Consider the following 25,751-nt stretch of genomic DNA (forward strand, 5'->3'; position numbering starts at 1 on the left):
GACTAGTGAGTGAACTCGACACACACCTAGGCTACAAATCTACCTGCGTTGATTTTCATAGCAGACATGATCTACTCTTCAAGGCGTTTGCCTTTGAAGATAGGTTTGTACTTGGGTTTCAAACAGTATTTGGTCCAGCGTGGAAAAAACTTCTGCTCACGTGTGGTAGTCCACACAGGCTGCCTTTCGACTCCCTTTGGGTCGCGTATATAGGCAAACTTAGGGTTGTAAGCAGTCACGATGAGGCTAGTACTGTACCTTAGCAGAGCACTGAATGGGTAATACCATTTACTGCTGTACAGTGAAAATATATATAGCCCTTGTGGGCGTACAATTTCCCTCATCAGTATCAGTTTTTCCTTTACTGTTGCTGGACAGAAGTTTGCTTAACTTTGATTTCTTTCAGCTTGTGGTTACATAGAAAGGGAACTCTGCAGATGGGGCAGAAGCACCTTTTCTTTTGTTTCTACAACTTGATGAATTATTACTTTTTGTGGTTCTCCCCTAGCTACCCAAACAAGGTTTCACCATTGCTTTTGTCCAGATTATCTCTGCTTTGGTTACAGAGTTGGGTCTCAGGCACCCAACATACCTGTTGACTCAATATGCCTGTGGAAAAGTAACACAACGGATGCAGTTTCCAGGAAGCTGGCTCTACCTTCTTTAGTGGGCATATTTACAAAACCATTGCTTTTAAAACCAACACTCTCCTTGAGAAGTTAAGATTAATATGAGCTTTTCCAGGGAACATCTACAGTCATGTAACATAACTTGGTTTATTATTTTTTATTTAACAGCACAAAACTCTTGATTTCTTTTCATCTAAATTCACAGCATTCTAGGATTCTGTCTATGAAAGGATGATCACAATTACAAAGGTCTTTGCTTGAATCAAGACAAGAAAGCTCATTTTAATGCATGAAATAAATGACTCAGTGTGTTACACCACTCTCACTTTGGACTCATAGGTGGATTAACTAATCTTCATTTTCTAGAGCACGTCAATTTTAGAAGCAGAATAAAAAAACTTGAGTCTCGGCGGTTAACACTGGTCTTACTAGCTGGCCTTCAGCTTCAGAGAAGCTGAGGTTCAGTACTACCATAGACTCTCTCCCACATCGGCAAAAGACATAAAGAAACACCACTGCAAGGCTAATTTATATTAACTGATAGTATGATACAAGCAACATGATATAAATGCTGTTTTCTTGTTTCTTCTTTCTGTCTGTTGTTTTTCTGGAAAAAATGGGAAGAGGTGTTTAATGCACCTCACTTGATGCTGTTGCCATGTGAATTCTTAGGATTACTCTCAGCAAAAGTATAACAAATACAAGGCAGAAATCAGTCCTCCAGATGCACTTAGCATGGTTCTAAACGCACTGTCCTTCGTATTAAACAACCGACTTACAAACACTATTAGGTACTTTATAGCGTGAAAAGCTTTTTGCAGATCTGAAATGTTGCGTGGGGGGCTGTTCGGACTTCATCTTCAGTAAAATTGTTGAGAGATGTAACCATTTTGTTTTGTCTTCGTACTGATGTGACAGGTTAGCCAAAATCCCCCTTTGGTCCACTGAATATTTACTGTCTAGTAACTGCATTTACTACCTGAATTTAATGATGGGGAATCCTGTGCTATTATTTACTAGAATCCTTCTCCACAGACATAAAAATCTTTTCTATGAGACTTTTCAGATCAAACCCCAACACACACACACAAATTAAGAAGGAAAAAAAACAGATCCAAAGCTTCCAGCACACCATGTTAACCTAACACGTTTAGCAAGTACAGCTCGAACTGACAGTGCGAAGTTAAGAGATTTCAAGAGGAAAAGATCAAACAATCTGCAAGAATGTAAACTGGTCATTTCATGATGTCTACTATACAGAGAGTACCAGCAGATTATTATCTGCTGATGAGTAATACTACCATATTATGTTCAGTGTTTAATTCTTAGTGTCCATAAGGTCGTGCTGGAGTTCTCACAGGTAACTCCGTTAGATCAGTTGTTTATGTATCTCTGCCTTTTATCTTTTATGTACGCTTTTTCTTAAACTTTTTATAGTCAATATAATCCCACTTTGCTTAGGTTTTAAGATGCCCTATTTATTGGTGAATTGCTATGGCAACCCAGTCTAGGATGCTCATTTTATTAATTCACATACTATAATTTACAGGCATCTCTGTTATGTTTATCAGTTATCTGAGTGCCTGAGTGTATACATGAGACATCACTAAAGGAGTGGAAACAACACCTTAATACTTTTTTTCTGTATTTCAACTTTAGCAAAAGAAAAAATAAATAAATCTGACATAAACCTGACATTCACTGCTACTACAGGATTTTTTTTTAAAAAAAAAAAAAAGAAAGAAAGCAAAAAAGCCAGAACCAAACTATTGTGGACTTTTTAAAAATCCGGAATCCAAACTCAGCCATCAAAAATCATGTTTGTGAAGAAAGGGAGGAAAGGGAAGAGAAGGAATCCTTTTTCTAGCATCACAGAAGAGACTTGCATCTGGCACTAAAACAGGGTCACGGCTTTTAGTTGTTACAGAAAGCAACTTCATGCTAAAATTTTCATCTTTTTAAAATGTATTCTTATGAATAGGAAAAAAAACCCTGCTAACATCTACTTTTACATACCTAAAATTGAAACACCAAAGGGTGCAAGAGACACAGATACTGTGAATAAAGAGTAGAATATTCAAGTATATGAGGAGGGCGTATCACAAATGGCCACAGAGAAATATATATATATCTATAATACTGTATCAAACAGATGGAAAGGATGTGAAACCAGTGGTGTGTACACAAATCTAGCCGCTTAACCAACTTTCTAATCAGACACAAGTCCATTGGGGCGGAAGTGCTTGCTTTCAACAGCTTTTTTGTCACCTCCCCAAGCATGGTTCAAATGTTTTCAGCTACTATTTTTAGTTATTAGTTAAATAATTTATTGGCTTTTCAGCTATACACTGACATAATTAACCAGGTCCAAAAAAATGTTAATAACTTAATTCAACTTTTGTTCTACTCATTTATACAAAATAACACATTTTTTTAATTAAACTTGAATTTCTCTATATGCCATTCCTTCTGGTAAGCAGACTGTTAATTTAACCTGCAATAACTTACAATGGGCAGCCTTTCTTTTTTTATTTCCCCATCTATCAAGAGAACAGCGAAATGAGCAACTTGGGTTATTAACAAGGCTCTTCAGAAAGAGGTGGATGGCCTTCAGGCACATGAAAGGTAAAAATGCATTTTATCATAGTACGGTACTCCATGCAAGACAGAGCAGAGCAACAATAACTGTCCAAAGTAACATACTGCAGTTGTATACCCATATAAAGCCAGTGTCTTCCTGTTGTAAATGGAGATCAGGCCAATTTCTGCATCTATTTACTTTTTTTTTTTCTTTTTTTTTTTCTTTTTTTTTAACTGTATGGTAACTACAAGTCTTGGGATGTGACTTAGTTTTAGACATGGTAAAGAATGAATGTAACACCTGCTCTGAGCCCATTCTTGCCAAGAGCTCATGCCTAAATATTATTACTTCATACAACGCGAAATGAGCAAATTCATAAGCCCTGCTTAGCAAGGGCTGCCGTGACATCTTCAGCGAGGGTAGCAAGCTGGGGCGATTCAAGCAGGTTGATGCTTCCAGAGGACGAGACGTTGCTGAGTCTGCGTGGTGAAGCCACGCTGGACCTGCCTGGTGACTGTGTGATGATCTCAGCCCCGTGATCGACACGGGCTTTAGCGTGCTCTCTGAAGTTTAGCTTCTGGCTGTCAATCTGCTCCAGGAAAGCAAAGAATTTAATGCATTATATATTCACCAAATTATCTTGTTATGGATCATCATCTGGATCTCACTTTACTTTTAAGAACTCTTACAAGGACTGAAGCTTCTTCACTCCTTAGAATAAATGAAACTGAACATTTTTTTCATCTTGTTTAATATACACTGGCTCACTATGTTACATTCTGTTCCTATTTCTGTCTCTGATGGATGGTTCAATGAGCAGTACCATTGTTCCTAACTGTATGAATGTATAGACATTTTATAGGCATTTGTTTTGCTTCCAAAGTCTGTATTTTCAAATGTTTGTAGGAGTGATCTTACTTTCAAGACATTTTCCTCCTGTTTCACAAAGCAGTCCTGATCCTCTAAGATACCCATACTACAAACTTATTAGATTATACCTATGCTGTACAACAGTCCCAAACAAGGTTTATCTTTGGGGGGAAAGCTAGTGCACAAACTACAGGACGTTTCACTCTCAGCTTAGATGTGGATGCGAGATTCATCATTCCAAATTCCAAAGGGAACAAATGGCATGTAAGTGTGCTTGAAGGAAAACAGACTGTTTCCTACTCAATTCAGGGCCATGGCTGAATTCACAGCTCTAACAATTTCACTGGGCAAGGGTCACAGTAGTAGCCTTTTCTCTGACAGCTGTCCCCTTACCTTGACGTTTCCACCGCCAGGTACGTGGTGGGCATTTTCCAGTGAACCAACTTTTGCCTGAGCTTTTTCTTTGAAATCCAGTTTCACGCTCTCGATTTTCACACGCCCACCCCCTGCACAGAAAAAGGAAACATAGATTAAGAGGAGAAAGTCTGACCTGATGCACACCGGTACACTAACATTGCTTCCCTTTTAGCTGAGATCCGATGGTTTTAGAGAAGCACAGAACACCATGCTGCATGTTCAGTAAAACATAAAATCTTCAACACACAAACTGTAAGCATGTGCTGCAGCCTTACTAATTTTCATAAGATTTAAGCACATGCTTAGGTATTTTGCTGACTTCAGTCTGCATTTCAATATCTTATCAAACTGACATTATGCCACAGCAGCATCCTTCTGCATTATTTTTTTTAATCTCTTCTCTACACTCAGTGGTCCCATAACCGAATATATAAAGACATAAAGGTAAGTAGAGTTAAGAATATTACTTTTATTACCAAAGTATATTTACTTTCTCTTGGACTATGAAAGAGAATTGTATCATCCATGGTTTCTCCCTCACATAACAGGATTAGCTCTTCGCTTTGTCCCACTTCCCAGAAATTCCTACAATACCTGGCTTGTGGTGGATATTCTTGAGTGAGCCACACTTGGAAGTAACATGACTCAAGTCAATCTTCTTGGTTACAATTTGTACCTGTCAAAAGCACAACACATACACAAATTACAGAAACGAAGATAATAAAATTAATAAAAAGCCAAGCCCTGCAGAAGAAGAGCCCAAGCCTCTACAAACCACTGGAAAAGGAGAGATGGTTAGTAGAAAACAGACTATGCCACAAAGGAGGAAACACCTGGATTAATACAGCAAGCTTCCTTCCCACCTGACAGAGTTGGGTTAAGCTTTACTATTAGCAAAACAAAGAGGACAAAGCAGATCAGCTTGTGGGTTCTTTTCAAAACACTTCTGAGCTTCCTCTCTGGGCAGATGCTCCAAAGCCCTGCATGCAGCAGGACCCATCCCATTTGCTTCTGCTCTTGAATGTGCATCCTGGCAATCAGGAATATTTTAGTGACTGTTTTTTGGTTTGTTTGTTTGTTTTTTTTTTTCCTCTACCACCTGTTTCATATTTTTCTGAATCTAAATATGGTATGTATTTCAGCTCAATCCACTAGGGAGATTCTCATGAAGCTACCAATGTGACTCATGCAGCTGTACCTGAGCTGGTTGGTGTTCATCCAGCCAGCTTTGTGGTGCTCATCAGAGAGCAGCAGCACCGCTCTGCTCAGCCAGGCAGTAGTGCAGGTGCCCTCTTGCTGCTGGCCACACTGCCACCACTGCACTAAAGCCACACTCCTGCCTTGCTGTGCTCCCATACAGTTCCCAGATGCAGCCCACAACCACAGGGACTGTCTTAGCACATCTTAAGAAGCTGCAGTCCCTCTGTGGCAGAGAAGATGACTGCAAGGCCACTGGTTTGCTCACATCACCAGTCATGACTTAAGCCAGCACTGGTAGCCTTACTGAGACTGTTTGGATCAGACATGCCCACGCTGTCAGCTCTTCCATCTGAGGGGAGATAATTTCCATCAGGCGGGTCTTAGCCACCTTCAGCTATTCCAGCGTGACTGCTAGAACCAACAGGTGTCTGGTCAAACCGGGAGCAGTCTCAGTTTGTTATACTGGGAATAATGCTGTGGCACTGCCATTAGCACTCAGCACACCAACTGATCACACCTCCTCTCTGACCTTTCTTTGTCCTTATGTTTTATTTTTCTTCTTCCTGTCAGGTTAGCTGGGGAAGGACTGGTGCACTGGAAGATGCCCAGCTGTGAGGCTGGAGTCTCACTGTGAGCTGCAGTCTCTGTCTGGAAATTACATTCTTGGGTTGCTCCCATGAAAGGCACTGAGCCACTGCAGCTCACACTGGACTTTCACTGTCAGCACCCTTGGGCATTTAGAGATAACCCGTGTTTTCCTCATTTCCTTTTTGTGTCTAAGTTGTGGAAACACGTTGTGCTCTGTGGAGAAAGATCGGGAGGCCACCACTGCATACACAGGGCTCACACAACTACCAGACCAGACACGTGAAACAGCAGCGAGAAGGGAAGTAGTGCTCAGAGGAAGGGAGACAGAGGGGTCTGGCTGTGCAAGGTGGGTCACCACAGTGGACATGCCTCTTCAGAGGGTGTCCATACTACTTACATTTCCTCCCCCTGCTGAATGTTTGATGTTATCTCTGGAACCACAGCGGGACTGAACATCACTAAAATCGATCTTCTTGTTTAAAATCCTAACCTAAAAGGAATTGGAAGTAACTTACTATATACCATACACACACTCTGCTGGAGTGCAAAATAAGGGAGCCAGGATAATTTTGCCTCCTTCTTCTGACACTTGCATTGAAATGTGAGAAAGTAAATCGCAACAATGTCTACGCTTAGTATGTTAAAACAGGATATGTAAATACACTATGCTGCTCTTTTACTGCCTCACAAAGTGGTGGTGAACTACAAAGGGGAAAGGTTTTATATTGGGAGATATGAGAGGTGGCTTTTCCCTGAAAAGCTCAAAGAACTCCTTGCTTGCTTGGACTGGACATAGTCCTTGGACAGCCTGTCCTAGGCTCTCTTGAGTGATGGCCAGTGTTTCTGCTGAACTGGCCACAAGGAGAACATGGAAACCTGCCTTCCCACAGCTCACCACTCCAGCCTTTGATACAGAAATCCCAGATCCAGCCAGCTCAGGCATGGGTGAAATCCTGAGGTATTTCACTCCTCTTCTGCCATGCAGCCATAACAGCAGCTACATTCATATAACAGACCTCAGAGCGTTCTGTGAAAGGGGAGTGACAAAATTAATTAAAGTCAGAGTTTACTGCTCTCTCTCTTGACTGTCATCTACTAAAGAGCAGTGCAGAAAACAACAGCATTTGGAAACCTACAGCTGCAATCACTACTTCTTGATTTCCAGTGCTGGCCATAAAGTTGGTCACAATAACTTTCTGGTGCTAGCAGCACTCTGATTCTCCCCTGTGCTCTTTCTTTCTAGCAGAACAAGTACCCAGCCTTCCCTTGATGGTGCCAGCCTCCCTTGCAGATGCCGAGACCCCACATTTTTTCTGCATTACCTTAGCTAGCCACAGATACCCTGCAGGCACACGACGGTGCCTGGAAGTGAACTCGGTAAAGGGCAGGTCATGATGCCCTGTGCTTGATCCCGATCTTGACCCCCATGTCAAAGCAGTTCTTTCACCTAGCAGAACTCAGGTGCCACCAATGATGTCCTCCCAGAGAATGATGTGCTGCTGGAGGGCAGTTACCTGTAGGGTAACTGGATGCAGGGCACACACCTGAGTGACACCACCTCCAGACTTCTCTTGAGCAAGGACAGGGAATTGTGGTCACCAGCATTAGGCTTTTCAGGTGTGTGAGAAAGCATTTCTGGCCAAGGCTGCACCAGCCTTCTTTGTACTTAGAGCTTTTACTTACTCAGAGTGCCACCTATGCAGCATATTCATTCTCTCGGTTAAATATAAAGTATATATTCAAATATTGTGTTGGATTTTATTTCTGTCTATGTTATTGATATACAATATGAATTTACACTCTTTCCTGTACAGAAAGCCATAGAATTGCAGGCTCTATTTATTAATTTTGCTAAATTGCACTTGTAGAGCGCTTTCACCGATATTACTTAGCACAGTCCTGCTGACTGCTTTTGTAGGCAAACCTACAGTAACTAACTAGATATTGAGATGAGAGGGAAAGATACACCACAGTTCCTTATTGTGGCTTCTTACCATTCTAAGGAACACAAAGCAGCTGCACACCACCTGAAGCAGTCAGTGGGAGGAAGAAGAACCTTCTGCAGTTTCTGTTTCCTGGCTTCAGGTCCCCAGACTGCCCCAGGCTCCCTAATAAATCTGAGACAAATCACCTACTCTGCGCCTTACCTCTCCAAACTAGGAAAGACTAGTCACCCCCTTACAGGGATATCAGATTTTGCAGCTCTTGGCTCCTGCAGTGGGGTTAATGTCACATTTAGATAACGAGTCAAATCCCCTGGCCCTGAGAACCTGGAGTGCACCCTTGACTTAAGCTCAGTAAAATCCAAGAAATTTTCAGAGGGTCACACTTTGCAGGTAATTTACAGAATTTCTTCACATCAAGCTGTTTCATGGGTCCTCCTCATTACATAAAACGTAACTACTACAGCAGTCAAACCATTAGGATGTTAAGTGTTCTCTTGCTTTAATTGGTAAAGTTCTGTGGTGATGGCATGCTCAGCAATAAGGGTGATGACAGCATCAAAAAACTCCACAACTAGTAGGTCACCTTCAGCAGGCAAACTGATTTCTGTCTTTCTCTGTCCTATCTGCTTAATCCATCCAAGTAAACCAATGTACACTGAAACGTGAAAGCAAACGCCTTTGGAGTTTTATGCTTGTGTTTTCTCTCAATACACTGTTTGTTTAAAAATGTACTCCAGTGCTATACAAGACAGGTGTCACATCAGTTACAGAAACACACGTCAGACGCGCAGTCAGATCTGGCTCCCAGAGAGCTTCAGGCCAGACTCAACTGGGCAAAACAGAAAGCCTTCCTAGCACTTTCTGAGCACATCTCTCTGAGCAATGGATCAGCAGCACCTCTTAGCAATGGCCACAGGGATGCATGTGCTCTGAAAATGCTGACTTAGGGGTCATGACAAGACCTCAGTGCTGGGCGCTGGGGGCCTGCAGCTTAAAGTAGAGCCAAAGCAAGGTGATAAGTTGAGAGGGTGCCTTTGATCAAGTGCCTAAAGGTTGATTTGCACCCAAAAGTCTAACAGTTTATCAGTCTCATGGCCCATGGACCTGGCTAGCAAAAACGTAAAGGACCAATCATCTCAATTATCCTTCCTGTCTCACTGGGTGAAATGTGCCCCTGTGTAGAGGGGCCAGCAGGAGATCTATGTATCCTGTATGTCCTGTGCTGAGGGCTGAAGGGAGCTGAGTGATGTGGTTGTGTTGTGCTGGTCATCTGGCACAGGGAGCAACTGCACTGATCCAGGTTTTCCCTGATGATCTGTTTCTCCCTTTCCGGGAATATATCAATATCCTTGCATATATTTAAATCACGACTGCCCTCTATAACTGTTTCACAAACTAATGGAGCCTTGTTTCCTATAGATTAAGGCTTTAAACTGCTTAATCCCTCCATCCTATATTCTTCAGTAAGCCCTATCCCCTCTTGCCAGCAATATCTCCCAAGCTTTCTTCTCAGGTCTGCTCGACTGGACAAACAAGCTGATACACAATGAGCCAGCTGTTTGTTGTTTCTGATTGTGGAGAAGAGCTGAGTTATCACTGTCTTTACCCAGTGACAGTGTCTGAGTCTCTGTTTTGTACCCAGTCAACAACTATAACCCAACCTGGAGGGACTGCCTGTGTTTGTAATCACTGAGTCCTTGCCAGTGCTGGTTGAAATGGGCCAATCAGTTACAAATGAGTTGAGGAAGGCTTAGACTGCCAGCCAGACAGCGTGACTGCACGGGCTTTGTTTCCTTTGAGAAATCAGACTGTAAACATGAGACAGAGAGTACCAGGGAGGGACAGGAACTATTTAGGCTAAAGAGAAACTTTGGCTTGCAAAGAAATAATGTAAACTGAGTGTGAATTATTTGAGGCTGGAATCTAGAAGGAAATTCATAACTATCAGAGCAGGGAGACTCTGGAACTGCCTCCCAAGAGAACAGAGCTCCAAAAAGAAAATGGTAAACTTTTATGATGGCGCTTGATGAAAGGAATTAGATGATGCAGCTGACTGTGATAGAAAAGGCATGAACATCATGACTCACCAGGAAGGTCTCCATGTTCCCGGGTGTGTACGTAGATCTTGTGGGGGGGTGGAGGTGTGGTAGGGATGTACATATATGCACTTCAATTGTGTTGCACATCAAATGAAAGATCCAGCCTGCGAATGCTCTCATTCAGGAAAGGGAACATTACAGTCCATGGCAGAAACAGGACTGTTTTCTATTCACACTCACTTAACATCACAACGAGATAATGCCCTGACAAGCTCCCTCATAACCCTTGCACTAACCTGCCAGTCTGAAATGGGTACATTGTCTTCTGATCAGATACTGGTTTGCCCAGGTATGCTGGACATGGCCTGGAAGTTAGAGTTTTCATCAGGACCAAGCTGAGTTTCCTCAGCATTTGTCATATCCATGTGAGGTTAAACCACAGTGGAAAAATTAAGCCTTACAGACAATGCTGAGTTTATTCCACAAAACAACATTGCCCAGGGATAAAAATGGCTTCTGTCTGAAGCCCTGAAAGTCTTACGGACCTTCTCCCCACTCTGTCCTCTGATAACTCCTCAGCAGTATTGAAGAAGTGACGTGCAGAGAAGACTGTGTGCTGATATACACACAGAACAGCCTCACTGACTCACAGTACTTCTAGGTAGTCCCCAGCAGGAATCAGACACTGTGCTCCAATACCTTCTGTGCTGTTTGAATGCTGCCTGTCAAAGCATCAAGAGACGCAGGGCATTTATGGGCAGTCTGCTAGGAAACCAAGTGTTGAAGGTACTTTTCTGAGTTAATTTAGATGAGGCATATATTGATCGGCACTCAGCAGGGTAAACTCTAACTCCTTTCCTATGCATAGTAGCCCAACTGGCAATCTAAACACAAAGGAGCTGTGGTCCAAGAGCAACATCTGCATTAGATCAGAGGGGATGGTTTGGGTGACACTGAATAACATAAGGACATGTGACATGCTGGCAATACCTGTGAATCTCCCAGTTAGATATATGCCTTCCTGTGGCTGTTCACAAAAAGTTAATTTAGCTTTCAAAGTCTCCGCATACAACAGTCTCCAGTCTGGGGACCTGGAGCAGACTCTCCTCTCTCAGAATTGCACCACTGCGTTCAAGATGAACAAAAATTTGTAGAAACACTTGAGTGGAAGGCAAAGAAATGTTAGTTCCAATATGCCTCACTGCTAAAGACAACATCAATGATTGAAAAGTGCTTACAAAAGAGAAAGAATTATGTTCCATTGCTGCCCAGAATAATTCAGTTCAGCTGCTTTTCACAATGAGAGGGAAAGCCCCTAACTCACGAGCGTCTAGGCAGAGAATCCATAAACAGCTTCCCTCCTGTGGCTTACTACCCTGGTACACACCAAAATAAAGATACTCAACAAAAATTGTGGTGCTGATAAAATTACAAGCTCTGAATATATTTTCTAAAAAGCTGATGATTCACGTTCTCATTGTTTTGCAATTATGGCCTGTGAAAAGCTCTACCACAAACACTGTGCCTGAAGCATTTACAAGTACTCTAGCTGGGCTCCATGTGCTACTTGAACATGCTGTGGGGCTGTTATACTGGGAAAAGCTTCCAGACTCCTAACAACTTACCAAAGAGGGTAGGTTCTTTATACTTATCACAGCACCACAGTGATTTAACACAGCTACATCCCAGAAACCAGGCATTCTTTCGGTGTTTGGCTTCCTGGTTAACACAAGGATTTAGTGAGACAAGAATTGGCCTTGCATAGGAAGCAAGGTTAAGGTTAAAACCTGATTAGAATCAAGAGGCAATTCTAAGTGCTTCCAAATATAAATGTTGCCAAGGACAGATGATACTACAGGTTTCACGCTCCTGGCCGAAATTACAAGTAGCGAAAAAAGGAGGGAGAAGGGTACTTATTTGGACTAGCAAAGCCTTTGAAGAGAAAGACTGTGCCTCAGACTTTCCACATCCACAGCTTGCGATCATGTTCAGCCTCTGCACTCCTGAAATTACAGGATACACACACTAGTGAAGCTGCCAGCCTACAGGCTAGTGAGATTCAAATTAAAAGGCTGTGTTGGACATAGCACAGGCAAAATAATGTACCATCCTCATCTTGCTCTTAGCAAAGGCTGAACAAGATAGTTTCACTTCTAACTTTTAAAACGGTACCAAGCGGCAGACACTGAGCATGTAATATTTCAGCCTGAACAGTTAAACTGTGAAACAATTACAAACAATGAAAATAAGTTATTTCAATGGGAAGTATCAGTAAAATAGAAGAGATGTCCTACAATCAGCCATGTCTTTAATACCTGCACAGGACAATGATGGCTGATTTACAGGCTTCTTTCTACCTATTTCAAATCACTGTATTCACCTAATTAATAAGGTGTCCACTCTGAACTAGGCATAGCCCCATCAAGAAAGGGAGAAAGGCCTACAGAGAAACAGAGCCGTTTTGCACAATTGTGCTGGGAAATACAAATCAAAATGTCTACTTTCCATGTCAAAGAGTTTACCGTCAAGAGACAACAGCCAAATTAAACAGACAATTAGGTTGTTCAGTTCAAGTGCAAAAAAATACCTTGTGTATATCTCTTCATCCAAGTGAGCTTTTTTAAAGCTCAGCAGATATGTCTCTTAACATCCCTTTTTATCGTTCAAATCCAAACTTCCAAGGTAAAAACAGACATTTTTATCCTTTCCTTTCTTGCCCTTTCCCATCTAGCAAACTGAACTCTTTTTCTCACCTTTCCATGCAAGACAGAACACTAGTATACGACTAAACAGCTCTGACCCAGATTATGTATTGCCTGAATATTTTTCTCAAAAGAACAGCCTTCCCCATATTATTGCCCAAATCTAGACTACTTAGAGCTCAGCTGAAAATGCCTGCTCTACTGAACTTGCTGCTGGGATGACTCAGACTTCCAGAGAGATTTATGTACTGGTAATTTCAATCCACTCCAGAAAAAAAAACATAGTTTCTCTCCTTGCTATTAATGAGAGACCAACAACGTACGGTACATCATGGCTGGGATTTGACTCCTCTAACATTAGCCAGTTCAGAGTAGGAACTGGTTGCTTAAGCTGCCACTGTAGTTGGTGGAAAGATCCTGAATCCTCTAGAAAGTGACACCTTCAACTTTAGGGAGACAGATTGAGCACACCCTGTCCAACTGCCTTCAAAAGAGGCAGAAGCATCGTGTTATGGCTACTGTAGTTGGTGGAAGTTTTGTCAGTGGCTAGAGCCCCATCAAGCAGCTTGTGACCTTCCTAACTGTGTCTTCAACGAGCATGATGCAGACTTTACAGATGGTTGAGGCACAGCAGTCATGTTACTCTGGCCCAGCCACATAGCAAATGAATGTTAGATCTGGACACAAAGCTCTAATTTCCTGCTTATTTCTACCAACCAAACACTTTTCCTCAAACTTTCTGAAACTTGCTAGAGCCTAGAAACAACTGCTTTATTTTTCTAAAGTATAACTCAGGAAACAGGACCTTTTTATCCAGAATAATTCAAGGCTTAACTGTACAGACTGTACTCAGGCAAGCTTTCCATTAAATGAATGCAGTCTGAACATAAGAACTGCAAGATGTTATTTCTGTACAATCAGCCAAAATTCTAAATTTCAGAAACTTAAAAATAATGGTTTTGAGCTCTGACAGAGTTTTGAAGGTATGCCTGAAACTCTAATTTCTCTTTGCATTTGAAGAGCTGTAGTTATCAAGGGATGAATTAGTTTGTAATTTTCAGTCCAGAACAAAACCCTTCAAATGTTTTACAAATCCACAAAACTGGGAATGCATGAAGAAAACAAAAGCATACTGGCAGAGATGAATTTATCTTACAGTTATGAACTGTTGACTTGGTAAATGTACATACTTACTCCAACAAATGCAGCTAAGAGTGTGGAAGCATTTGTTTCCCAGTCTCTCATAAGCTAAGTGCTTTAATAAGAGCCATGTTATAATGTCAATCCACTCTATACAGCTGCTTCCCATGGCTCTGGTTTGGGAAAGCACCAAAACTTGAACTTTGTAGCTCATATCTGTTCATCACTGTTCTGAGCAGGGACATTCTCGAAACGATCTTGGCTCACTTATGTCACAGATCACAATGGATTGAGGAAAAAAATGCGTGATGTGCCAGGAGGAGATGGGAGACTGAATGTGACCCAGCTTGGATTGTACTTTTTGTTAGGGCTATATTCTCCACTACCCTTTAGGACAGTCTTCATCCAGCAGTGCACCAATAGCATATAATCTAGATCTTCAGATTAATTTTTGGGCCATCATCAGTGTTCATAACGTGGTGCCAAAGACATGTGAAACAGGAGGAAGAGGAGCTGTAAAATGCCATCTCGAGGGGAAGCTGCTGAACACCCTTTTGACCTGCAGCTTTCCCAGGAGGCGCTAAGCTCTGGTGGGCCACCAGCCCTGCCTGTCTCTGCACTGACTCTGCACCCTGGCCGGCTGTAGCTGAGGCAGGGACTACTTCAGGAGCCTACTATTCTCTGCAGACTGCATTGTAAATTGTGATGATGGGGTGTGTGGGGCTATGAGGGTCTGCTGTAGGGGAATCTCTCCTGCCATCCAAACTGATTTTGAAATTAACAAAAAAATTTTCAAAGTAGACTACAGATATCTATCCAAGCCTCCTCCTCTGCCCAGCTCTGAGATGTCTTAGCTTCCTGGTGCCGGTCTCTTTTATCATTTAATGCAGATGCCTTACCAGCATTATTGTGATTTCTGGACAGGTTCTACTGAATAGTGCTATGATTGATTTATTCAGAACTTCTGACCTGGGATTAAAAGCATGTTGTTTTCTACAGATTAGGGAAGATTATGAAGTTCTCTCTTAATTGTCCTACAAACCTTCAAGGAACACGTCATTCTTCCACATGGCTTAGGTATTTCATTTTTTTATGTGTCATCTTACTTCTTACAAGGTGCCTGGCTGTTACTACAGTTAGTGATATTTTAAAACTTAGACATGCCATTCTAGTCTGTAGAGCTCCATTCACTTTGATGAAGTTATGCTGATTCACAACCACTGAAGTTCTTGCCCATGGCTAAGTTTTGATGTATACATTTTAAGATTAAATTACAAGAAACCTAGGTTAGCTTTATCTTGGTTGCTGGCCTATGATGCTTTATAAATACTCTGCCTGATCAGTAACGAAATTATTCAATTGATGCACTTCTGTACTCTGATACGGTACAAACTACATCCATAGACAGAATTTCAAGAAAGGAAGAATCCAAAGAGAAAAGAAAAACCCCATTCTTGGCATCTGAAACAGATTTCCAACCCTTTCCCCCAGATCCCTCATGCTTCCCTTGGGCTGTCTGAGAAATAACAGATGCAAATGGGTTACTTTTGAAAGCACAGCATTTCCTCCACAGCTGATGTGGTGTGAAAATCCATCTGAAGCCCAGCAGACATACCCATGAGCAAGTCGCCTCTGAGCTGTGCCAAGAATGATACATTTCACCATACTCCACTATAAAGAGAAAACCAGACAACCACCTACTGGCTGCATCACAGTGTGGAGAAGTCCTCATTTCTCCAGACTGCAGAATCCCAATTAAACACATCTCTACCCATCTATTCCTAGTAGGAGCTTAATGCAATGCAAAGTTAGCTTGCTTCTTCCCCTGGAAGCCATGCTCCTTTTTTTTCCCCCTTGTTTTTTTTCTCTCCCTGTCAGGTGGACTGATTTCTCTCCTTTTCTTTGCTTCCATGGCTGGCAAGTCAGAGCTGAAGTAAAATCAGTCTGCTGTTTGATGAGTTTTTGATGAAATTCAAGGCTGAAGCACAGCATTTCTTGATTTATTTAGCATTCAGACATCCACTGCTGCTTCGTTTCTACACCTCAGCCTCTGGCAGTTTCAGAGCATGGCTGCTTTCTCTAGGACAGCTGTAAGCTAAGAGAAAACCTTGTGCTAGGTTCAGATATGCCTCTGGTAAAAGGACAGTCTGTCTCCAAATGACACTTTTGGGCTGCATATCTGTATTCCTTTGGAGATTCGCATGTCATGTTTATGTACTTAACTTGCCCAGATGTATGCTGGCTTTTTGTCTACTTGTTTTTCCTGTGGTTATTGCTATCAGCACTTCTAGTTCGGGTCATAAAACTTGAGCAGATTTCTGTTTGTTACATGTGTCATCACTAAAAGCAGATAACAGATAACAGCTCACTTCAGCCAGTGCAGTATTTGCCACCAGACACTGAAGAAGTGAGCAGACACAAGGAAAGGAAATTAGCTCTCACGTGTTCCTCTCACAGACTCTATAAAATCCAACTGCAGAAACTGGAAAATAATTAATTCTAAACCCTCTTGTCTAGACTGAGCAACTATGGCATAAAGGAGACAAAGGAAAACCTCAGTGAGTCTCTCTTTGCCCAGCCCACAGCTCAGTGGCCATATATCAATGGGCATTAAAAAATCCTTTAGCTTCACTGACATTATGTCCACCCAGCAGATTTCCCCCGTGGTCCCCAAAAGACTGAAATGCAAACTGCTGTGCCATCCTTTGCTACCCAGTAAAGCCTCAGTTCAACTCTACAGAAATGCTAAGGAAATGTATCTCTCTAGGCGGGGTGTTTACAAAGAAATACAATTTGCTGTGGCCTCTGGTCTTGTAAGGTTGTCACAGTCCAGAGGAGGTGGAGAACAGGCTAACATGGTGCTGGTTTTGAGCCCCATGTCCAGCAGCTGGACTTGTTATGAAGGATGCTGATCCAGATGCACAGACCAAACCTGTGTTTCAAGCCTCGCAGAGCCCCTGTGTGCCCTGACCATCTGCTACACAATATGTCAAATGCGAGCTGAACTGCCATACAAACACTTGTCAAAATAAAGGCAGAAGAACCTTTCTTTGCTGAGGCATTATTTTCTTGACTTAGATGAGTAATTGGCTACTGTCCAAATCTGGAAAGCACCGAATGTGTTAATTTACCATGCAAACAGGACCAACACCTATGAGCTACCTTATCGTTTAATACATGAGCCTGTTTTGTTTTGTTTGAAGACCTGCAGTAGGCACATGGTTGCAATCCTAAATTTTGATCCAATTTATTATTTTTTTCTGAGACAGCATTAGGCAAACCTCACTGTTCTGTATGTTTTGCTATGTATTCTAAAACTCCAATATACATAGCAGTATCTGATCTGGAAACACTGTGCAACCCAGCTTTCTGGAATGCCTTGTTTTCAGGACAGCTGAATGGGGGAGCATGTTCTTGACCCTGATGTCCTGTCCCTGGAGACAGCTGAGAAGTGAACATTTCATAAAGCACTCACATTGCTACTGCTGTAACTCCGCAGTAATCTCGGGGAAGTAAAAGGGAGCTGGGGGCACTGGGAGCTTTCATCATGGGTTGCATCCACAATCAATATGAAATGTACAAGCACTTTTTACAAAAAATAAATCAACGTAATTGTTTACAGACTGAATTGTCCATATTTTTTAGCATAAATGTTGATAAGCTATATTCTTTTTCCTCATTCAGCCTTGCTGTTTCTAAATGAAATAGGAATTCTTTCAGGTTATATATGGTTTTATAACTCTTTAAACATTAATAAAAGGGACCGCTTCATCCTGTAAGCTAGAACAACAGTTGTTCCAAACAGAAAGACAAACAAATTGCTTGGACATAATTTTGGCTTTGAATGCCATTTGTGTAACCATTTCTGCATTGCCCAAAAATGAGAGACTGTTCAAGCTCTGGCCATAGCTCTGCTTGGTAGGGCATTAAGCAGAGACTCTTCAGAGGAAGGTATAAACACCAAACCTCAGGAAGATTTATGGTACTTCCTATCTGATTTTTCCTCAGGCTCCAAAAGCTTCTGCTTAGCTTAAAAGCCTCCATGCTTACTGTCCTTTCCAAAGTTTGGCAAGTTCTGCTGTAGTAACAGGGCGTTTTGTTACCCTATACACATATTCAGTCATTAGCTGAAAGCGATCTTCATGACAATGTGCTTCATTATGTAACTCTGCAAGGTGTGACACTCTCCTCTCCTCTACCAGCTTCTAATTGCATCAGTGTCTCTGAATCCTTGTTCTTTCAGATAGGGAGAACAGAAAATCCTGATCTGCCTTCTTACACATTCACCTGTTCTTATTGTATATACATTCTCTACAATTTAAGCCCTGTTCTGCTTATTCAAATCCTGCAGCAAGAAAAACAGCTAAGTCTAATATCTGTTCCCTCTCATGATCTTTAACTTAGGCTGGATTTACCAGACCAGAGGCTGCAACCCTCATTAACATCACCCAACACTATGCACATATCGCATAAAATGACAGGAAAAGATCATGGTGCTGTCCAGTCCTGCTAACATCTATCTGGATTGAATTTGAACTTACTTGAATTAAAACAAACCTCTTTCATTTGCTGATATTGATGAAGACTAACTAAGCAGCAACTGCTGAGACTCAGGCTGAAACATAAGCATGGAGTGCAAACTACTGTTTGAAATTTTTCACCTGATCTCAGTGAGGTAGTGTTAGTTTTCAGGTGACAAAATACTTTTCTGAAGATTGTCCTGGTCCCTGCCATTTAACGTCACATAAACAATGTATATGGGCAATAGAGGCAGCATTTGCAAGGCAACTCAAAATGGCTCCCATTCCATAGGTGCACATGTAAGACTAAATCACATATGGATGAACATAAAGAGTGGAATGCTTACCTGCCCCCCTTTAGGTTGGTATTTGATGTTATCTGTTGATCCAATTTTGGACCTGACGTTCTTGAGGTCAGGTAGAGGTTGATTAATAACTCGTAGCTGCTTCGGAGTGGCTGGAGATTTAGGAGGAGTGCGAATTATGGCAACTTTTTTCTCAGTAGGTACCAGTATGGCAGACTTGGGGGTCCCAGGAGTGTGGGGGGTTCTGGAGTAGCTGGGTGTCCCTGGAGTGCCAGGAGTACGGGAGGCATAGCTTGGCGGTGTCCCTGGTGTGATGGCAGTGGAGCCAGGAGTAGTGGGGGTAGAAGTCCCACTTTTTCCCGTTCTGCTACGAATTGGCTCTGATCCTACATGCAAGAAAAAAGAATAGCATTAGACTCACAGAAATACAGCTCCTTTTCCCTCTACCTCACAAAACACCTCCCTGTGTGCCAAGCGAGGTTACAGCTCTCAGATGGTTGTGCTAGTGTGTGGTGTGGGAACAGCTGGATGTCTGTCTCTGTGTCTTTGCTAATCAGCCTGCCAGGAGTTACCTTGTCACGTGCAGCTGAACTGGTAAACTGCCCCATGGTGACCAAGCTCTTCGCTCTGTAACACAGGGCTGCTTCCCACCAAAACCTTCCTGCAAAGCTCACTACATGGGGCACAGCGTCATGTCCATCTCTGTCTTGGGGAAAGGACTAGAAGCATCCTCAGAACCTAACCCTTGAGACTTGATCTGACAACTTGAGTAGCCAGTAAGAATGTTGCCACCAATTTCAATGGATTGGGGCATTAAACTAGAGAGTAGGGAAAATTCTGATTGTAATGCTGAAACTAAAGACACTGAGTGCCCGGCTGCTGCTGTTCACATAGCACTGCTGGTACTCTGGTGTCTGCAGCTGAACCCTGGGCGGGCATTCAACTGATGGACAAGTCATAGCTCTGTTACGTGGATGGGCAGATGTCCCTCACGTTCAATTGCTATTTTTCATTAGTGCAGTGAAAGAAAGCAATTACAGAAGGCAACCTTGATTAAAAGTCACATTCTAGTTATGGCTGCACACAAGTTCAAAATAAATAAATATTGTAACATTTTGTAGCAGCATCATTCAGTGTTTACAGCACTGCCAGTCCTCTTCACTCAGCATACGAATCACTTTAGTAGTGGTATTGTGCTTTCTGCAGCCAGCTCTGCTGGTAACTCTCAAACGCAAATGAACAGAAGCTGAGATATCTCCATATGCTGCTTAAAGCAAAGCTTTGCTGAGAATACTCAGGGGGAAAAATACCAAACCAATCCCAAAGCCTGAGAACCCCAGTGCCAAATAGGTGCATACATGTTTTCACCTTTAAAATGTTCAGGAATTATAAATCCAATGGGCATTTCTAGAGCATCCAGTGGGACTAATCAAAATCTTATTTAAAATATTTATTAATCATTCTGTTGATTTATAGGTGGCGGACCAAATGCAGCACACTGCTGTCCCTGGGATCCAGGTGAAACTCTGTTCTATGTGACTCATTAGATGGATTGAACATACTCCACTCTCACCTCCAGTTTCCCTGAATGGTTTCTTTCTTTCCAAATCAACCCTAAACCAGAACCTACTCACTATACCAACTAAGACAGAAACAGGATTATTTTTTTCCCAGGTCCTTGCGGATTTGGTATATTTATTTTTCACTCCCAAGCCCTTCACCATGTTGGCAAATGCTCAATGGTCTTTCACTCCTAATCAGCAGAATGGGCTGTGGTGCCAGCTGGGGGTCACTCTGCTTACAAAGGGTCTCTGTTTTACCCTTGGAGCATCACCCAAGAATTTCAAAGGACTTTTTTTGTACAATGTCATAATCTATTTCCCTTAAGCCATCTTAAAAGGGGCTGAGATTGGTTTCTGAAGAAAGAAATCAGAGGAATTCCTATTGGAAAGCAGGTTCTGAGGCCTGGGCTGAATCTATCTAAAAGTTCTGGGGCTATTGGTAAAATCATCTTTGTCCTGTAATTTATTTTGGCTTGTGATTTGATAACATTGGTCCTCATGAAAGGTCCTTGCTGGCTTATTATCCTAACTTCCCCCAATGAGTCATGCCACCAGCTAACATTTCAATTCTCAGCAGTGTTTTTACCATAGGATCATTACTGTGAAACAACAAGTGAATGACTATAATATTAGGTCCACTTTTCCAAGATCCATCGATATTTTATATTGCCTACTTCAGGTTTGTCTCATTTTTCTTGCTGCTGTTTGTAAATGTCCTGTTTTAAATACATTACTCAGCTCTGAACTCTCTGCAAAGGCATGTTCTAGTATTAGTGATTAGTCTGAACAGCAGTCCCAGCTCTAGGCATTGCAGACTACAGAAAAGGTGCATCCTGTCCCCGGTTTCAAGCTCTTGCTGCTCAGCACTTGGTATCTGAACAAAAACAGTCCATGAGGCTCTGATTTTCAACAGCATAGCCCAGACCTACCCTTCTGTGTAAAAGATAGAGACATGATGCTATGGCGATGGAACAAATCTAACAAGGATGTAACATTCACAGCAGTAGGAGAAGGTGAATAAGCAAAACACATACGGGTGGTCCGTCGTACTGAAGAGGAAAGGGAGGCTGTGAGGGAGAGGGAGTTCTCCTCTCTGTCTCGGTCTCCTGATACACCTCTTCGAGGAGGAAGGATAGAGGAAGGTCTCGGTAGAGAGGAACGCTTTTCGGGACTCTTGCTTACTCCATCCTAATAATAGCAAAATACAAAAGAAAGGTTTAGTTTTCAAAACTCACCCTCTGGGCTGTGATTTCTCTCAGCCTATACAGAGGGGGAAACCTCTTCCTGTGGGCCCGGTTTACTACTCACACAGGCAGCTGTGGGGATCCAGCCACCTCCCATGCTCTGCTTAGCTCCCTGGTGCTTCTTTACTGCATCAAAACACCCAATAGACATCTTCGAGCTACTTAAAACAGATACAGATACCCTTGGGTCTAAATATGGATTAATTCCACATTTTGTTCTTAATAAGGAACAAGGGTGTTTTTTTAGTGTAAGTTGAAAGAAAAAAAATTATCTGGAGCTCAGGTGTGAAATTCTTACATACATTTACCTGCAAAGTAACTGCATTACTGATGCCCAGAATACACCCCACACTAGAGTGTTAGATGATGTGCAATTTCTGCATTTTTGAACGCAAACTTGTAATTTTTTTATAAAGAAAAATTCTTTAGCTAGAGATTTTTTTTTTTGAGTGCTGGACTATTAATCCTGGTGTCTTCTCTTATTTCCTTCCATACTCATCTTTTTAGTTTTTGAAATCAGTAGATGCCTTCTTTTTACCAAGGTTAGAGTAATGGACATGCATGTTAGAATATGTTTGAACTTATGGGATGGGCAGCCAAAGACAGACTTGCATAAGCAGATAGTCCTCTCAATGGCAAATATGATGATGGTCCCAATTAGTAAAAGACATACCAAGCATAGCGTTACACAGAAAATGGAAGCTAGTAGTGAAAAGAGTTTTTAAATGTGGGTACCCAGCAACTCAGCATCAAGTAGATTCAAAATATACGTAAAATGTAAACACGGGGAAGCTAGAATGGACTGTTGAACATGTCTTTTAATTTATATGGCAACCTCTTCAACATTGTCCCATGCATTGACCAAATTAGGTTGCTAAAGCATTTGGCTTCTGTCCTTATTGCTGGTGATTAGACTGTGCTCTCCTACACTGGGGACTGAATGTGTTTTCAGAGAATATTAACTGGTCGAAAATTACTTTTTTTTAAACTTGGACAGATGAATTAGTACTGTTCTTTGCCACTTACCCATGTGCAAATGGGTGCAACTTCTGAGCAGTCAATAAAGCAGCATCCATATCATCAATAGAAAGAAGATACGTCCTTCTAGTTGTAACTTATTTCACTTATGTTTCCTCTGGAAAATCTCCTTTGTTTTTCTCCATTTTGTAGCACAAATCTTGTAGCCTGATAATCAGTTTTCCTGCCACTGGATGTAAGTAATCCCATGTAAGATTCACAGAGAATTACTCAAATTCAGTGGGGAGAGAATGTGACCCATGGAATTCACCTACACGTCTCCAAGCTGTCTCTACCAATTCTGCTACCTTACCTTAGCATCTGATTTTGAGTAGGGCAAGCAGTCTCTTGGGCCTGCTGAGGAGGGCCGTACATAATAACTGTCTGTATCGAGAAAAGTGGCCCTTTTAGTAGTTAATGAGCAAGCTGAGCTGGGTCTTGGAGGAAGCAATGACTTTGCTTTAGACTTTGAGGCAGGAATCTTTGACAAAGAGGCAGTCTAGTCATGAGAAAACAAACAAAAGAAAACACAACATGAAGCTGGACAAAAGGAAAACACATGCAACATGGACCAAAAAAAAAAAAAGCCAAGCTATGAATTAATACTTTTCCTGTGTCTGGTAAAGGTGCCTATGCAGTTTTGACATACACCAAAGTTTCAGTTCTGTGTTGTTTGAAAATATCGGGGTCTGAATAGAGTTACTGATTCTAGAAAGTGCCATTTTCTGCAGATGCTATTTTTGTCCTGTGTTAATACAACAAAACTGGTGCCATGTATGGCATTAAACTGGTACAACTGCTGACTGGCTGCATTAGAAGCAAGTGCAAAACTCCAGGAGCACCAAGAGATCCTAGTCCTTTAAAACTAAGCTGTGCATTTGAAACATAATCTCTCCAGGCTACTGTCAGGAATTAAACAGTGGAAAAACATAAAAGTTACACCAGTATTCCCACAATGATAGGATGAGAGCATTGCTTCTTGTGCCACCATGTACACACAAAATCCCTAATGGACTCCAAACACTGTAATCTGTGCATTTGGTGTCACTCTATAGAGTGACAATGTAGAGTCCTGGGATGAGGAAACCCATCTATGGTTGAAAGGCTGACATGATATGTCATTGTCATCAGATACTTGTCTGATTCTGAATAATGGTAATATCCCATTGAAGAAACAATTAAATATCAATAGGACAGATTGAAAATTTGTTGTTGACACTTAGGAGCACCTAACTGCTTTGTAAAAAAGAAATTCCTTCAAAGAGAATAGAGCCACTTGCTTAAGCAATACTTTTTTTTCCTCCCATTTGTATAAATGATACTACAAAGAACAAGGCAGTTATCTTGGCAATGTAGTCCTGATTCTCCCTGTATTCATACAAGCATGAAGTTACCCATAGGACTGATCCCAGTGGGCCTGTAATTATGGGGTTTGGTACAGAGCTTTAGCCATGAAAAATCTGGCAGTTGATCTAGGTCACCTAGACTCTCTTGATGTTCAGAAAAGGTGTCTGAGTTACTCCAAAGTTGTCTTTGTTAGAAAATCAGAAAAGAATGGGTTGTCAACTCTCTACTGACAGGCATCTGGCTTAGGCTATATACCCAGCCTACAGAAAACTAAGGCTGGTGTGCTGAATGTCATCCATGACATCATCAACATGATTAACAGTTGAAGAATTCTGTAACAAACAATTCCAGGCCTACATCACAGCTGAGAAGACTTCTATTGGCAAAGTATAGTTCTACTGAGCAAGACAAGAAATCAGTTAAAAGGATGGAAGTGGTTTACTAGCAAGAATGTATTCCTAGAATATATTTTTTGCAACATGTTTACATCTCTTTCTTTCAATACCTATTTCACTGTCTGTGAATACACAGAGTAAAATCAGTGAATAATTATTTTAAACAGGAACTGAACGATAGGTGTTTCTGTCACATCAAAGGCTTCTGCAGACTTTGATTTTTCATAGTTCAATTTACGGGTCTCATCCACTTGTGAAACTTTGGGCCATATTTACAAATGCACTAAGGTGTTTGTTGATGCGGAGACTTGGTGGAAGCAGGGCATCTATGTTGTGTGGCTCCAAGAGGCAGACATCCTGAAAATACCTTTTCCACAGTTTTCTGAACTTGAGGTGTAACTAAGCACACATGGTTTGAGCCTCAAATATTCATTCAGCATTTCTTGCTTTTATCAACTTGCGGGTCACGCAAAATGTTTGCCCTGACAAGACTGGAAGACTCTTACGGATTAAGATTCTAGGAACAATGTAGAGACCTTGTCCTTTTCACTCATATTGCATACAGCATCCTCCATGAATATGTGCATCTAACGGGGATGCTACAGATGAACGAGACTGAGATCTTTCAATGGAACTGCTGGGGAAAAGGTGTGACCTTGACTTAATGCACTGCTCAGAGACTACCACAGTCTAGATCCCCTCAGTGTTACTTAAGGAACAAGGCACTTTTTAGCATCAGTAACAGCAGCAGAATCTGGCCCAACCCGGTTTCAGCAGCATGCTCAAGGCTGGCAGAGCAAGCAAAGAAAGCAAATGCCTCAGTCCTTGCCTGTGCTTTAACCCAGGAAACTGTTCTTATTCTCTGTTGGCAATACTTTACCTTTGACCTCTGTTATAATTCATGTTGTTGGAAGTGCCAGCTGTCCACAGGACAAAGATCTACCTAACACTAAGACTCAAGGATTGCTGAAGTTGGGATGCAGGAACCTCACTTTATTTCAGAGGTGTTCCTAACACATGACCGATGTTCTCAGCATCTTTCTACCGCAGGTACACAGCTCCTTCCAGCAGATGGAACTGCTTAGCCTTTCCTGAACTTGTCTGCAAAGCAGCACGTAAACTGTAGTTTGAAGATGAATAACAAAACTGATGAGGCTGGATTATCCAACATTACCAGTAGTGAGGAAAAGGCTGCATTTGAAGGACATAAAAGCTGAAAATCAGGAATAAGCACAATAAAAAGGGAGAG

At 41.8% G+C, this 25,751-nt stretch overlaps 1 protein-coding gene across 1 annotated transcript in view; it reads right to left on the reverse strand.

Moving 5' to 3' along the window:
* Positions 1-3,236: 3,236 nt before the first annotated feature.
* The window catches only part of MAP2 (microtubule associated protein 2), a gene marked incomplete at its 5' end in the record, with an annotated part of 69,493 nt that continues 46,978 nt past the window's right edge, over positions 3,237-25,751 (reverse strand). Inside the window, 5 exons of the mRNA XM_080346700.1 lie at positions 3,237-3,799; positions 4,474-4,586; positions 5,092-5,173; positions 18,980-19,323; positions 21,534-21,687. Coding sequence (XP_080202826.1) covers positions 3,584-3,799; positions 4,474-4,586; positions 5,092-5,173; positions 18,980-19,323; positions 21,534-21,687 — 909 coding nt within the window. The 3' untranslated portion in view covers positions 3,237-3,583. The remainder of the gene's footprint in view (positions 3,800-4,473; positions 4,587-5,091; positions 5,174-18,979; positions 19,324-21,533; positions 21,688-25,751) is intronic.

Source organism: Nesoenas mayeri (genome assembly GCF_963082525.1).
Source record: "Nesoenas mayeri genome assembly, chromosome: 6".
Lineage (NCBI taxonomy): Eukaryota > Metazoa > Chordata > Aves > Columbiformes > Columbidae > Nesoenas > Nesoenas mayeri.